This window comes from Kryptolebias marmoratus, linkage group LG17 (assembly GCF_001649575.2).
Source record: "Kryptolebias marmoratus isolate JLee-2015 linkage group LG17, ASM164957v2, whole genome shotgun sequence".
In the NCBI taxonomy this organism is placed as follows: Eukaryota; Metazoa; Chordata; class Actinopteri; order Cyprinodontiformes; family Rivulidae; genus Kryptolebias; species Kryptolebias marmoratus.
This window is the reverse complement of record NC_051446.1, coordinates 15025152-15040960: the sequence shown is the minus strand read 5'-3', so window position 1 is coordinate 15040960 and position 15809 is coordinate 15025152. Positions and strand designations below refer to the sequence as shown.

Genomic DNA, 15809 nt, shown 5'->3' with positions numbered 1-15809 from the left:
AAATGAACCCCAAATTATGAACAAATTTCATGTGATTATTAACCATATAGTTAAATATTCTGAAAAGGAACTGCTCAAAGGAGCATTATATGCAACAAATTTTAGTAAATAGTCCACAAATAACAATTATCCAGATCTAAATTGCATTTTCCTCCATTATTCTGTGTACACAGTATATAGAATGGATGATATGACATCAGTGTGGTGAGAGGTGCATTCCAAAAATACTAAGTTATGGGAAAAATATCCCTAATGTGAACGTTAATACATTTAATTGCATTATATTAACAACATTAGCTCTATATGAGTCTAAGCTGCTCATATATTATTCTGTTTATAATAACCATACTAATACAGACATCACATTTGCAAAGAGATGAGTGTGGCTGTGTGTATATGTGTGGCTCGGTAAACATAAGGTGGTCTGGTCTTTAAGAGAGAGCCTGGGAAGGGGTGATGTAATGTGTTCTCAGACAATGATGTCATCGACTGAGATGCGGTGAGGATTTAAAGTGACAAAGGCATTTTCAGCAGCTCCATGTAATTCTGCATCAGGTCTCCTCGGAGAGCTGCAACCATATAGAACTCAGGGGGGACCCTCACTGGGTGTGGGAGTGGGGGATGAAACATGAATTGTACACTTTGAAAGCCGTCTGTGCCATGATGTAGCACACACAGTTTGTTTATTCTTCAGGACATCTGAGATATAAAACACGTTTTTATGAACAGGGATAATAACAGGGTTATGTTGCCAACAAAAAGCAGCCACCATTTCTATATGTTAGGTGCATAAATTAAAAGGAATGAAAGTGTTAATTTTTAATACTGCACTTGACACCCTATGTAGGTTTTTTTTTTTTTTTTGTTAAACATCAACTCCAAGAAGAACTTTATTTAAAAGAAATGTTTCTGTTTTTGTGAAATATTAAGACTTTATATTGATATCTATTTAAAAAAGAAAAAAAAACATTTAAAAAATTTACTAAAGATTACCCTGTTCTGATATTCTATGTATGATTCTAATTTAGATTTAGACCCAATCTCTGTCAGACAGCTTAAAGTGAAAGTTCAGACCTTTTGAAATGGAGTTCTGTGGAAAGGTTATGAAAAATTAATATTTTACTTGACACCTATCCTCATTGATCAGCCTCAATTTGCACAAATACACACACCAGACACTTTATTAGGTGCACCTTGTTAGTACTGGGTTGAACACCACTTTTTTCTTAATGACTGCCTTAATTCTTGGTATAGAATCCATAAGGTGTTGGAAACATTTCTCAGAGATTTGCGTCCATATCGACATGATAGCATCACACAGTTGCTGCAGATTTGTCAGCTGCACATCCATGATATGAATCTCCTGTTCCACCTCATCCTAAAGGTGCCTGATTGGATTGAGATCTGATGACTATGGAGGCCACTGGAGCTCAGTGAGTTGAGACTAATCAGATCAAGCAATGTTGTTCCAGTCTCTTATTGTCCAATTTTGGTGTTCCTGTGTGAATTGTAGCCTCAGTTTCCTGTTCTTAGCTGACAGAAGCAGCACCCGGTGTGGTCTTCTGCTGTTGAAGCTCGTCTGCTTCAAGGTTGGATGTGTTGTGTGTTCAGAGATGGTTTTTCAGACCTTGGTTGTAACAAGTGATTATTTAAGTTACTGTCTAAAAAAAATGTTTTTCCTGAACCATTTTTATACATTTGATATGAAACAGTGCCACAACTAAATAAGAAAAGAAGAACTATGACAAACAAACAAAAAACAACCCTTATAAGCATAGAAGAGGAGCTTCTACGGGAACCTGGGTGCCTAAACAGGGACTGAGTACACATAAAAATGTATTATTAAAGGAGTGTCAATGCTTGGAAATCCAGCGCAGAGAAACAATGTGGCATAGAGGGTCAATGGGCGGCCAGCTGCTGCTGGTGTGGGTGTCACAGTTGAAAATAATGGAGGTGCAATTTTTGACAAGTGTCTTCTGCCAATTGTTTGTTTTGCCCTTTAGGATTAGATTGCTGTAGCACTTCCTGTGCAGCCTGGGGCAATTCCAGCCGGAGCATTATAAAATTTCTGCTGGAATAACCATCCATCCATCTATTTTCTTTACCAGTTTTCTGTGCATGGAGCTTGGGAGCAGGTACCTATCTCCAGCATCATTTAGTGAAAAATGAAATGGACGGCAGTCTAAAGTCTAGTCCACTTTGAAAAGATGCGAGACTGGAGTTGTTTTACAACAGCAGCATTCCACTTTGTCCTTGTTTCCACCCAGAGTATCAGCTACCTTGTCCATCTGGTCAGAATAAACTTTTTTTTTTTTTTCTAAATTGAGTCTGTTTAAAGAGCCATTTGGTAATAACAGGCAATGAATTACTTATTCATAACCTTTCCACAAAGCAACTTTTTTCATAAGGTCTGAACATTCTCCTTCTGGCACTTTCCAGTTATCACTTAACTGCTATCTTGTTCTTCTGAAGTTAACTTACTTATGATTTATTAGGCTGCTGCAGTTCTTGTTTCTACAAACTTGTCCTTATTACTGTTACTCTTGGTTTTCCAAAAGAAGCACTGCGGATCACACCACCACCCTCATACGTAGTGTTTGATCGACTGCTGGAAAGTTTGATGCCTTGATCTTGCTCATTCACATTGTTCTCTTTTCTTATGCTTGCATATTTTTTCAGTTCTTCTGGTCTCTCTTGGTCCTCTTTCAGGTCTTCCAGTTTTTTCTTCAAGCAGTGTTTGTTTGTACAGTCATCTGGTGTTTGATCAAAATTTCTTTTCTGGTCACCAGCTTCATTGAGGACTTTTACAATTTGCTCGGATTTGTCCTCAGGTTCTTCTGGAGTTATAGCTTCATGATCACATGCTGGATTAACCGAAACCTCATTCAGCAGTTTATGTGTTGGGTTCAGGGTTTTGTCATTAACCATCAGACTATTTTCATCTAATGGCAGATGCTGATTGGAATCCTTCCTTTTTTGGTCAGATGGTGTCCCAACATCACTGGCTGGCTCTGATTCAGAAATGACCAACTCCTCTTCCTCTTCTGGTCTTGATGTTTGTTCATCATTCTTTGTTATGTCTGAGTCTGAAATACTGATGTCACATGCAATCTTATAGAAGAGGGAATGGTTCTCTTTCATTTTCTTTAGGCTTTCACTCACTGCTGATGAGAATTCATTGGGATCAGTAAGATCATCAAAACAATGTGCCTGGTTATTGGTGTCCACTTTCTCATTGTCAGATAGTGGTTCTGAAGCACGGATCTGTAAAGGCATGAACCCCTGCCACTGGTTTGTGGACAGGAACCACTGAGCTCTCAGATCAGAAGACTTAAAATTATTGTCAGTATCATCAGCCGTGTGTTCTTCTAGCTTCAGCTGCTCATCAGGATTGCAATCGATAAATCCTTTGCCTCCATCTTTTTGGTAGACAGTCATAGATGAGATATGATATGGAGAGGCTGGGCGTTTGATTTTACTGTTGGCAACCCCTGGTTTTCCACTGTGCTGTGTTCTGTTCTCAAGCTTGACCTGGCGTTTCGATTTGCTAACATGTTGATTCCCTTCATCATGATCCTGAGACGTTGCACTAGAAAGCTGAAGTTCTGCAGAACTACTCATGTTAGCCAAATAGCTTTCATTGCCTGTAGATGGGAAATAATTTGCTGGTTATTCAACACTCAGCTATTTACTTATTGTTGAGAAGTTTTGGAACCTGTACCTGTTTTCATTCTTGTTTTTTTAGCCATGTCGTTGGGCACCTGGTGAACCTCCTTCCTCCTTGCCCTGACTGGATGTTGATTGTCTGTAGTTGCACTCTCTCTGACTGCGCTGAGAGAGACACAACAACAGATTTTTGTGGTCACCGTCCTCTGCTTAAAGCACATTAACAGTTTTGAAAGTCAACACAAAAGTCCCACCTGCGCATGACTCTTTCTCGTATTCGTTCGACTCGTCGAAGCTTGGCATCTCGCTGATCTGGGCTCAGACTGAGGTCAGGGTTCATGTCGGGGGTAGGAGGGGCAGAAGACTGTTCCTCTGCCTGTTCAAATAGTTTACATTTAACTGAACATATCATGACTTGACATGCAGGAGAACTCGAATGACATTGAATATTCTTAACATTACAATGAAACTGCTGTAACTAACATCACTTGGCCTTTTAGTAGTTCAAATGCAAAAGAAAAGATTTTATAGGCTTTATTGTAATTTGTTATTAAAAAGTTCTGAATCAAAGCTGACCTGAAATGGAGAAGTGGGTAAAGAAAATGGATGGATGAATCAGAGCTGAGCATTTTTTTTAACAGTTAAGTATAGAAAACAATGTTTTTTTGTTTTATTTATTAACTCAGAGTCACCATCTGGTGTCCAGCATATCTGTGAACTTCTGTTATTTGAATGAAGAAGGGTAACCATTTTTAAATTGTATTTGCATTCTTATTTTATAAATCATGTGGAAAAAAAAAAACAGGTTTCTTTTGAGAAATTACTAACTCTTTTCCATTTTGTTGGGGGTAACTGAAATAGTTTTATGATTTTTAAAATATTTTTGGGGAAACTATCCATTTAAATAATTAAGAATGCATATTATTTCTTTTCTTACCCTGGCATCTAAGCTTTCATTTCCTCCTGAACCGGCTGGCTCTTGAACTTGATTGCTTGAAGCCTCAGCTCTGCTCCCCTCTGACTGTGACTCCATCCTGAAGGCCCTGGATTTTCCCTGATGTTGGTGTCTGCTTGTCTTTTTAACAGGCTGTTCTTGGTGCAGCTCAGCAAAGGACTGGCTGGAGTCTTGGCTCTCCAAAACCAACCGTCTGGTTGGTTTGCTACTTGGTTCAGCTGGTCGTTGCTGCGTCTCAGGTGGGATCTGTTCAGGCAGTGGGGCGTCGAGCTCAGGTGGTGGGTCCTCGACAGAAACTTTTCTAGCCACAAGCGAGGACGGGAGGACAGCTGTTACAACTCGTGTCACCCTTAAGGGAAAAGGGGCCTAAGAAATTACACAGATGGATTATTAGTGAAAACTACAACAGCAATTCTGTCAGTTAGAAACATTAATGATGTGGCAAACCTCATCTCTTGTTTCTGAACTTTCACTCTGGGGTCCCTGAGCAAAAACTGAAGGTTTCTTCTTATTAGCCATCCTCTCCTGATTTCTCTTCATCCTCTCAATCTGCTCCTCTTCACTCATCTTTGATTTCATCTTCTAGAGAAGATATGAGCTGTTTATGAGCCATATATAACAATTGTACCTCAGAAACATACGTTTACTGTATAAGACCAGAACCCATAACTGACATTCATTCAACCTAATATTCCTGTAGAATTTAAAATGTATGGCTGCTAAGTCTGCATGTATGTATGTACATGAACTGTATGTACTGTGCATATTGTGGGTTGAGGTGTAAAAAAACATGACTCTTAGAAATAAGCCTCTGCCTCCCCCTCCTGTTTAGAGCAGGTGTTGCAAAATGCCCTAATTGCAAAGAAAATGAGCAAATCAAAGAAATGTAATTTGGCTATGATTGCAAAGACAAAAAAAATCCATCTTTGTGTGTGTCTATATTTAGAGTGCTTTGGCTCACACTACAAACCAACATCCAGGACATGATGAAGAATCAAACCTTAGCTGATTGGTTGGTTGGGTCTGGTGGGATCCACTTTGAACCAGATTGAGATTCTGAAGATGAAGTGAAAGAAATAAAGACAAAAAGTGGTGAGAAGACAGAAGAAAAAGGATGGATCTAAGGTCAAATGCCAGGAAATGGGAAAAATATGAGGCACAATTTAATAACCCTGTTATTAATAGACGTGACAAATGCACAAAACACTGTGTTATTATTCTTATGTTTTCCATTTCTGCTGAGCTTAAACCAACCAGCTGTATCCCTCTGTGCCTTCACATTAAGGAGGTCTGGCTGGTTGTTTCCTCTGCTGTCTACAGGATCACCAGCCTGGCAGTAGATCCCCTGAAAAATCAAGAGAAACCAAAATGACTGACAAACTGGGCTGTGTTTGTCTTTCAGTAGGTAATGTCAAAAACTCCCACCTCATATGGAGGCTCTGGCCAGCCATGGCTCAGATCTCGACTAAGGTGGTTCTCCTGGAGCTCCAGGGGTAACGGAGGGCGGATTGGGGGCTCTTGTTCCATGTCCTGCAGAGATTGTATCCGCAAGGATATTAGGCAGACAACACTGAATGGTGCCTCATGTCAACCTTACTGCTTTGTGGATGAATATTTAAGCAGTCAGTTTGCCTTTTATCATGAGGATTAATATTATGCTGCTTTAGTCATGAAAAAAAAATCTTAAAATTCCAGCTATCAAATGCCAGTAGACATCTAACAGTATGGCCTTGACTAAAAAAAGTTCTTTATTTATCTTGAAACAGAAAGTAAGCGTCACTGGCCACTGATATAGAAACAATGGTAAGAGTTGCACCATTCCAGTGTGGAGCCTTTCGGTGGGAGAACCAGGGGACCCAGGGTGAGGAACGGAGGACTGGAACACTGAAGGGACACAAAGGATTGCAGTCTCAGCACTATTAACGGATGTGGATTTTAGTTTTATGTGCATAATAAGATGAATCCAAAAACTTAACACATCAGTGGTTCAGAGTGGAAGCATTAAACAGTTGTTTAGATTGCTCAAAACTTCAAAACTGTAATCTATATAAAGTTTTATTGGTGCAATACTAAAATACTATTTTTGTGTCAAATTGTGTTATCTTTGGGTAAGAAATGGGAACAAATTGTGCCTTTGTGACATGAAGGGTCAAAATACCCAGTTCAAAACAGGCTCTTTGCTAAGTTGTGTAGAGACAACACTGATTTATTGCTTAAATCTAGGAGGATTTTTATGTCTTCATGATTCACAAAGCTACGTTGCTTAACAAACCCAAAGACATTCCCCAAAAAGTAGTCAGGAGCTAGACATAAAATAATTAAAAATAAAACTTAAAACAAAGTCTGAAGAAAAATGTTGAAAGACCTTAAGAAAGCCTGAAGAAATTTGGATTAGAACCACAATAAAGGGTTACAAGAAAGTCTCCTTAAATATAAAACATAAAGAAATGTTTGCATAGTGCTGTATCAAAAACACTAATCGTGTGGTAGCTTGACCTTTAGCTCCTCATTATGACTCTCAAAGTCCAAAGCTTCTTGTGATGGAATTTCTGTGACACCTCACTGCTTCTTTTGTGTGTAATTGATCACATGAGAGGTAAAACTGCACCTTAGATAAAAGTGCTACCACTGCAACATTTCCAGTTTTGTGGGTGTTTTGCCTGTAACTGTTACTTATAAATCACTTTAACATGAACCACAAAGTTATCATTAAAAGAAAGCAGACATGTTTTTTCTTTTACAGTCAGTATTACTTACAGTGATGTCTCTGTAGTCCCAGCAGGAAACAGAAATTATCTCTGTTGAGCTTCAGTCCAGCAAGGATGTCCTCCATCATCCACAGCTCTCTCTGAGCCTGAGACTGCTCCTGGTAAGAGAGGAAGAGAGGATGCCTGTGACTTAGAGGTTAACACTATGAATCCTTAATGAGACTTCAAAAAGCTTCACTTTTCTCTAGGTGCTGATGATCGTGCCGATGACTTGGCATATTCAGTAAAAAAATATGTCTGGTAAGTTATTTAAAAATACCTGCGGCATTCCAAAGTTACAGATGTGCTGAAGGTGTGAACGGATAACAGATAGTTCACTTTCCATTCTCTCATACTGACTCCAAACATGCTCCATTTCCTTCATATAAAGATGAGAAAGTTTGTGAATGATTTCTACAGATAAATAAAACATAATGTTCATTAAAAACTCTGCCTCAGAGTTCCAGGACATTCTTTGAGCTTGTTACACACCAATGATACGTCGCACATTCTGGCTCGGATTGTGACCAGCTCCTCTTGTAGCAAAACCTTCTGGGTCAGTGCTTCTTCGAGAGCCCGGGGCCCCTGGTTCTTCCACTCTTCCACTTGAAGCCTGGACATTTCTAACGCACAGTGGACACTATCCTGCAACAGTGGCATAAACTGCTTGCTATTTTTCATCAATAACATTTGTCATATTCAAATAAATCATTATTTCCAAGTGACAAAACAAAGCTCTAGGAAACAATAATTAACAGCTGTCCATATATGGTATTTCTATAATTGCTTGAATGAGATAGTTCAGGTGTTTTAAAGTTTTAAATCAATTAGGAATCATTTTGTTTACACACCTGATAGATCTATATCTAGTATGTAGTGTATTATCCTAATATGTTTTTTAAAATTTGGAGTAATTACTAACCTTGTCCATTTGTAGCTGAGTCAGTTCTACAGACAGAGACTGTAGCAGCTTGTCACACCCACACAACCTTGTTAGCACAGCCTGAAAACAGAAAATCAAACTCATTTCTATTTTTTTTATTTGTTTATTTATTCTTTATTTATAATTCTGCCAAACCATGAGTACTCACATCTGCGTCACTTTCAAGAGGTCGAATTGCAGGCAGCTCTCTTAGTTCAGATTTAGAGGCCTGAAATATATCAAAGTTGATGTTTTGTTTAACAAGGTTTTTGCAAAATTGCATATTAAAGTCTGTGTGTGATTAGAAGTATAAATTCAGACATCACAAATATCAAAAAAAGTTGTTGTAAACACATTTTTAAGGTTTTATGTTTAGGCTAATGTTTTTACTTTTTTTCATTTCAGAACTGAACTGTTAAAAACATGAGCTGCAAAGCTTCAGCAAGCCTCAGCCACATATACTGAGTGTAATATGATCTTTTTCTAATTTTGGATTCAGACTCAAAATATATTTTAGGTCATATCATCCAACCCTAATTCTCTTTTTTTAGGGTTCTCTCTTTAATACGGCACAGTTAAACATGTTTTAAGGACTAAGAAACACATTCAAAGCACCACAGACTAAGCTGGACTTGACAAAACACCATCAGAGCAGGACACAGTCTATTGGACAGGGCTGTACCATAGCTGGCGGAAGCACACAAACAGATAAATGGCTGCAGTGATGGTGGCGGTGGTGTTGTGGGGGGTGCGGCGCATGTGCAGCTCTTGATGAGGGGGGTAAAGGTGGCAGTAAGTCTGCCCCTGTCGAATGGCTCTGAAGGAAAACACAGCATGCAAATGAACTGAGAACACATGACATCAATGTGCAGGGTCAGTCAATTTCATATATTTAGCAACTTCTATCATAATTTTAAAGGGCGTTTAAGAATTAGGAGTAACAACTAGATCTTTTCACTTTACTCAATAACTGGGCAATTGTTTAAATATTTACCGGTAGTTGGAAATTTATATATTATTTGTGTGTTTTTGAGAGTCACCTTTCCCAAAGGTCTTCGCCCATTTGATGGCTGATGGACAGAACCATATATGGATCCAGGCTGTCGAAAAGAAAAAGATAACACAAGAAGTCCTCTACTTTGCATCACAGTTTTAATCCACTGATTCAAAATCGACTGATCCCTCATTTCTCATCATGTAAACTAGAAATACATTTATATATTTACTTTTGTAAAAATCTGTTTTTTTCTGAGCATTTGCAAGATTGAAGCTATTGGCGAGGCTGTAGCTTCATTCCCAGTTTCCTTTTTCAGGATAATAATATATTTCCCATCTTGTCTTACTTCATAACTTAATGAAATTTGTCTTTCGAGGCCACTTTTATGCCAGTGCAACATGTTCAGTTTTTAACTTTGCTACCGATTTCACTCTATCAAGGCCTGACAGTGATGAGATGGTGTTATCACACTTTAGAGATTTTTTTCACTTTATAAGCAATGCTTAAACAATTTCCACAGACACTGGATTTAGAAAAATGAACCTAAAATTGGCACCTTGCACAGAAAAACTAAATAAATCAATTGTGGATTACAAACACTTCTAATTAAATAAATCTAACTCACAATTTCAGTGTTTGAGACTAAATCATTTAATGTCGCCTATATGAACCATGTAACAAAGGAAAGTCTCTAATGAAACATGCTTATCACAGATTCATTGTGCTATTAGAATAAATTAGGGTTTGTATTATGTGGTGAATCTACTGTCACTTCATGATCGAGATGAGCCAAGTCCTCACCTTGTTTAAGCTTTGCCACCTTTCTGTGACCGGAGTGGTAGGAGCAGATTTGAACTCCAGCTTGGGTGAAGCAGGTGCATAGTACAGGGTCTGTGGCAGCATGCCGGGGTCATCATGGGGCCGAATGTCAACCCTTCCCACTGGAGTATGAGGCCGGGATCCCAGCTGTCCTCTTGAGCTTAAAGAACTCATCCCCATCATTTCTGCTTCTGCTGTTGCATTTTCACCACCAAGAGAGTCGTCCTTCTTGTTTGGACCAGCTGGTCTTCTTCTGCTTAAATCAGCAGGGCTTGGTGTTCTGTTTGAGGGGCTTTGAAAAGCAGACCAGAAAGACAAACTATAGGACTTTTTACAGATTTTTTTTTTTTTTTTGTGCCTCTAAGGTAACCAGTGGGATGTGATATTCACACACTGAGATGACATAACAACCTCCTGTTTCTGTGATGCACACTCCGCCTCCCCCTCTGCTCTGAGTGGGACCTCCCCATCCTCCCACCGACAAGCTGACTTGGCTCACTCAGGGTCCTGCTGACATGCTTTTGTCTTTGGGAGGGACTCTCTTCCTCTGAGGGGGATTTGGGACCTTCCACTGACTCACTGCTGCCACCTATCTGCGTAAAATCCTGATAACTTGAGCAGCGCCTGAATGGACAAGAAAGAATGCCAAGTGTTTGATGTATAATATATAACTATATATATAAAACTTAATGGCTATCATGAATCAGGGCTTTACCTGCTAATGGCGGTGTCTGGCTCCATTGTAGCCGACTGACTCAGGGCTCGAACCCAACCCAACATGTCCTCCTGAGTATCAGCACTGAAAAAATATGAACGCATTCCCTGGTGCACCACCTAGTTTTACAAACATAATGGGAGATTACAGACATCACAAAAGGGTATTCTAATGAAAAAAACACAACTTTAAATACCACACAAAAACTATTTTTACATGTGTTTTTGCCCTTGTCTCTGTTTATGTGTCTGTCTATTATTCTGTTATCAAACTACCTTTTGTGCCCCTGAACAAATTTTAATGAAATATACAGAAGGTAATCATGGGATGTACATCTAAAAAAATATCAACTTTTTAAGTCTACCCAATTCAAGATGGCTGCCACAGCCAAATGACTTTAAAAACACAGGAATAGTTAAAACCCAGTCGATTTTATAAATATTAATCTAAAACTTGGCATGGAAGTAGCTGAGACTGATCTCCAACACATACTCCAAGCACAAACAGATTGTGCAAGACGTTTGTTTAAAATTGTGCCATTAACTCTTTGCAGTCAACTCTGTCTGAAAGCAAAATATCTCCTAACCATATGGTAACCATGTAATGTTACCTTGAAGGTGAATTTCCTGTTCTTGCATTCTCGTGGACTACAGAATAGGATTTTGTAGCTTGGAAGTGGGATACTTCCCAACACAGATTCCTCTCTACTGTCTGATTAAAGACAAAAACAGAAGTAAAAATTAAAAACTAAGAAATACATCATTCAGAGCAGGTGATACTTTCCTAAATATGGCAGAGAAAGTTCCTACCTTTATAGTAAAACAGGCAGTAATTAGAGAGGACGAACCATCTTCTTTTCCAGAGTTTCAAACCAGAACTATCCTGCAGAGGAGAGAGGGAGTTCCAAAACAAACTTACTGTATGCATTAAAGGCAGAAACATGCCGCATTTTTAAGAAGAAGAAAAAGAAGAAGAAATGACCTTTTTGTTGAGCCATCCTCTGATGACCACTGGACAGTTGGGGTCTCTTTTTGCAGCCTGACATCTTTTCCCAAATGTCTGCACCTTCCCATCACTTCCCTGCTTTCAGATGAGGGAATTACTTTTATGCATTTTTTTTTAATCACAATGACAAAAGAAACAAAACAATGCAACTATGGAAAAACAAACCTCCATGACAGGAAAGTAAGAGATCGTGGCTACGCTGGATGCTTGGCTCACTCTGTCCTGTTCATCCATTCTGAGAGACAAAAACACAGATTCATTCAGAAGAAATTAAATTAGATTTAAAGATAACAATAAACTAACAAAGGACATTCACAATCACAAATTTAAAGAAAGCCTCACAGGCAATCAGATTGATCACTATCAGTCACAATTCCCACAATCTCAGAAAAACTAAAAAATGAACAACAACTACTTTCAACAGCCCTACACACACACTGGCCTAGCTTGTTGAGGCTAAGTTATCAGGCCTTACCGATATAATCAGAGCCAGGGATCCTCTCCATGAGCAGCACCCTGAAGTCTTCAAATACACATGAGCCTCATTCCTAAACAGCTGAGATTTTTTTGTTGTTGTTTTTTTAATCTCCCTCTGGTCAACTGTCCATTCTTTAAGACACTCGATGTTGTGCACTCCCACTTTCAGCAAAACTCTCCCACAATTCTATTCTGGGCTATCACAGGCCAGCGCGCATCCCTGCCATGAAACTGACAGGTGACAGCTGCGTGGAAACAGGGAGGGGCTGGGGCTGTGTGAAAACCAATCTGGCAGCAGGGGATGGGCTGGTATGAGAGCCAAACTGTGGAGCTGCATGGTGGAGAGCTGAAGACAGCGGACTAAAAAGGAAAGTGTGTTCACGGTATTTGCTGATAAATAAAGTGAGAAATTAGGAACAAATATTTAAAGACGTGTGAGCCTCTCTGAATCAGAGGTTTGTGGTCTTTCTCAGTCATGTCACCAACAACTCCCGAACAGTCGCCCAATTGGCTTTTTATAACTTCTAATTCAAAAGTTTTGAATACATTTCCAAGGTTTCCAACTGTGGTGTACTATATTGTACTATCCTGTATTGTATAGCCTTGCCAACTCAAATCCTAATGTTTCCAATCGAAAGAGTGGAAAAATTGATTAATTTCCTAAACTCTGTAATAAAATTTGTACATATTTTTATACCCTTACTGAATTTGTCATGTAATTATTATCTATAAATAAGAGCTTCTAAAGAGCAATCAATATATCTTCAGTTTTTCAAACTTTTCTTTGGACTTTGGCTATTTTTTCACTTCTTTTCTGTCCAGTCTTTGCTCTTGACCAGATTGGCATATTGGCACAATATGCTAATATTGTGCTTAAAGAAATAAAGAAACTGAACAAGTAACCACAAAAGTCTCAGGCCTAAAACCAATCTACATCAGATGGACAATATCTAAAAAAAAACATGCCTTTAAGAAAAAAGAAATAAATTCCTGAAAAGACCTGACACAAGACATGACAGAAACACCATCCTTTAGTTCATCCATCTACAGTTTAGTCAGTTTTTAGCTTAAAGCTGTTTGGGAATACCCTTTTTGGTGCTAAAATGTACCTTGTCAAAATGGAAGAAATTGTATATTTGTAACAAGCTGCTGGTGACAAAAAGTACCTTCAGGAGGGTTAAAGGAATACAAGAAGTCTGGTAGCTTGGAAGCAAAATATGAAAAAAACAATAGATGACACAAATTTCCTATTAACAAGAAAAACAATTACTAAATGTACATATTACAATATGTCTTTGTATCATCCATACTATATTTGCTGTTTCTGTTTATTTATATGCACATGTCAGTGTTTGAAACTACATCTAATTAAAAGCTCATTAGTAAACTCACCTCGATTATTTAAATCTTCTTTAGTATGAATTCTACCTCTTGAAGCTGAATTCACAAATCTTTATTTTACAACCATCTAAATTTAGCTTTATCAGAAACTATAAAAATAAAATCATCATGAGAGAAACCTCACATCGAGCCTCTACGAGCGCTCATGGGTCACCACGAGGTCTGACCAGGTTTGGCTTCCACAGCCTCAGCGCTGACCACAATCCTCAACCAGCGAGGCTCAGGGCGAACCAGACGAAACAATCAACGCTTTGTGAGAGATGCAAGCACAGACTAACAACTTTGTTGCCACTGGGGGTTACGTGGGTGTTGTGAAATATTTGGAAAATCTCCTTCATCGGGCAAGGTCTCTCGCCTGGAGAGGAGAAGACTTGACATGCTAAAGAGGGATGAAGCTGAGGACAAATGCCGGGTCTGTATACGGCACAGAGTGAGCTTTGTGACGCCCGGAGACCCCAAAGCATCATGTGAAGTTGGACGGGGAGCATGTTGAATACATTTGCTTGGAAGATAATGCTTCCTCTCTTAACAAAACATTTGCATGTCTCCAACATTCTTGTGTCTTTCAATGTTGGAAAAAAAAATAATCAAAACCCTTGAATAGTTAAGTTGTGATATAAGCTATGGCCTCAGTTACTAAGAATGTGAGATGATACAGAGAAAAAGACAGAAATCTTAAAGATTAGTCATTAAAATACTTGATGCATAAGTACAGGTGAGATAACAGAAAGGGGTCCATTTAGTCACGTGTTTGGATTTAATTTCTGTGTGACAGGATTTCTGAGAGACTGGAAATGGTTTAATTTAAATAGAGGGGTATAAAGATAAAAAAAAAAGTTCATTTACTTCCATAAAACTGTTGTTTACAGTTAGAGTTTAGACTCTTAAAATAACCTGAGCTCTAAACCAACATAAAGATGCCATATTGTCTTACCTGACCAACTGTGGCCACCTGCTGCCGGCTTTAATCTCCATCACTTGGCGTTCTTCCTCACAGCATCTCCTCAGACTTGGCTAACCTCTTCTTGGCTTCTCCAAGCTCCTGTTGCCCCGCCAGTCACAACAAACCCTCTGCTGCGATGAGCCTCTTTGCCCTCAAATGTATGAAGCTTCGCCTCAGTGTTTCTCTTTGTTCTGACTGGAGTTAAGTGGATGCTCTACCTACGCCGGGCTACTTTTCTGTCCTTTAACAGTGAACTCTCTGTGAGCTTCTTCTTTCTTCCTCCCTCCTCTTTTCTTCTTCAGTACCCCCCTCCCCCTCCTCTTCCTCTCACCCTGCCTTTGACTCTCACTGATGTGGGTTTGTGACTCAGGAATTCACAAAAAACCAGCTGTTCTCTCTGTCATAGCAAGTTATTAAACATTTATTCAGCTTTGTGACATCCAAAGATTTACATATTTACCCTTTAATATTACATATAAAAGGTAGGATAGCGATCTAAATTAAAAACAAAAAAATACTCAAATGTCTGATTTTCTGTATTTTCATTTTGACACATTTATAACATATATTTTTGGACTTTAAATACAAAATAGTTTATGTTAAAGCAAATATGTATACACTACCTTTGGAAGTATCTGTTAAAACTGCCTAAAAACAAAACAATGAACCAAAACAAATAATATTCTCCTTACAGAGAGCCAAATGTCCCCAGTGCACGAGAATCACCTGCAGTGCACAGGAAACTTAAAGCACTCAGAGGAAGGGAGAGCTGATATTTAGCAGCAGGCCACCCAGCCCTTCACAAGCCCTCATGAACCACAAGATACCAAAGGCATTTTAAGTGATGTGATGAAAACAGGTGACCAGGAGGAATGCCAGATTTCACATTTCCATAAGGACAGAGGCATGATGGGTAGGATATTACGTATGAGGTTTGTGAGAAAACTTTCTGTTTGAGTATTTTCATTTGTTGCTCAAAAATCCTGCAACCCTAACAGACCTTTACAACACAAAACACTCAAATCTTGCCATCCTATAATAAGCCTCTCCAATCATTTGGTCAAAGCAGGAAGGTTGTGACCTCAGACACTCAGGGTGTCCAATTCTACCAGGGGACAAATCATTCTGCCTACAGATGTGTATGACCCCTCCCTCAACCCCT

The 15809-nt window shown here is 38.9% G+C and overlaps 1 protein-coding gene across 7 annotated transcripts; it reads right to left on the bottom strand.

Moving 5' to 3' along the window:
• Positions 1 to 793: 793 nt before the first annotated feature.
• si:ch211-234p6.5 (pleckstrin homology domain-containing family A member 4) lies at positions 794 to 14951 on the bottom strand. 7 transcript variants are annotated; one of them, XM_037980778.1, is made up of 24 exons: positions 14639 to 14945; positions 11992 to 12061; positions 11803 to 11904; positions 11631 to 11703; positions 11432 to 11532; positions 10822 to 10940; positions 10497 to 10730; positions 10089 to 10398; positions 9331 to 9390; positions 8973 to 9107; positions 8460 to 8519; positions 8291 to 8371; positions 7861 to 8013; positions 7649 to 7747; positions 7379 to 7487; positions 6438 to 6505; positions 6047 to 6151; positions 5876 to 5966; positions 5622 to 5677; positions 5069 to 5203; positions 4604 to 4987; positions 3921 to 4042; positions 3722 to 3831; positions 794 to 3644 (listed from the first exon to the last, which is right to left on the bottom strand). In XM_037980778.1, exons 1-24 carry the CDS (start codon positions 14677 to 14679, stop codon positions 2515 to 2517), a joined length of 3948 nt encoding a protein of 1315 aa, XP_037836706.1. In that variant the 5' UTR covers positions 14680 to 14945; the 3' UTR covers positions 794 to 2514. The 7 variants fall into 7 exon arrangements, with proteins under 7 accessions (XP_037836706.1, XP_037836707.1, XP_017274073.1 ...); XM_037980779.1 differs by having other exon boundaries at positions 11803 to 11901; XM_017418584.3 differs by having other exon boundaries at positions 10518 to 10730; positions 14639 to 14943.
• Positions 14952 to 15809: the final 858 nt, after the last annotated feature.

What these genes read in the sequence shown, in the direction of transcription:
- si:ch211-234p6.5 (XM_037980778.1), bottom strand. Translation starts at nt 14,679, where the DNA reads ATGGAGATTAAAGCCGGCAGCAGGTGGCCACAGTTGGTCAG. An exon ending in GTAACTTTGGAATGCCGCAG is followed by an intron (nt 7,488 to 7,648) that starts GTATTTTTAAAT and finishes CTCTCTTACCAG; the next exon opens with GAGCAGTCTCAGGCTCAGAG. An exon ending in GGGACTACAGAGACATCACT is followed by an intron (nt 6,506 to 7,378) that starts GTAAGTAATACT and finishes GTGTCCCTTCAG; the next exon opens with TGTTCCAGTCCTCCGTTCCT.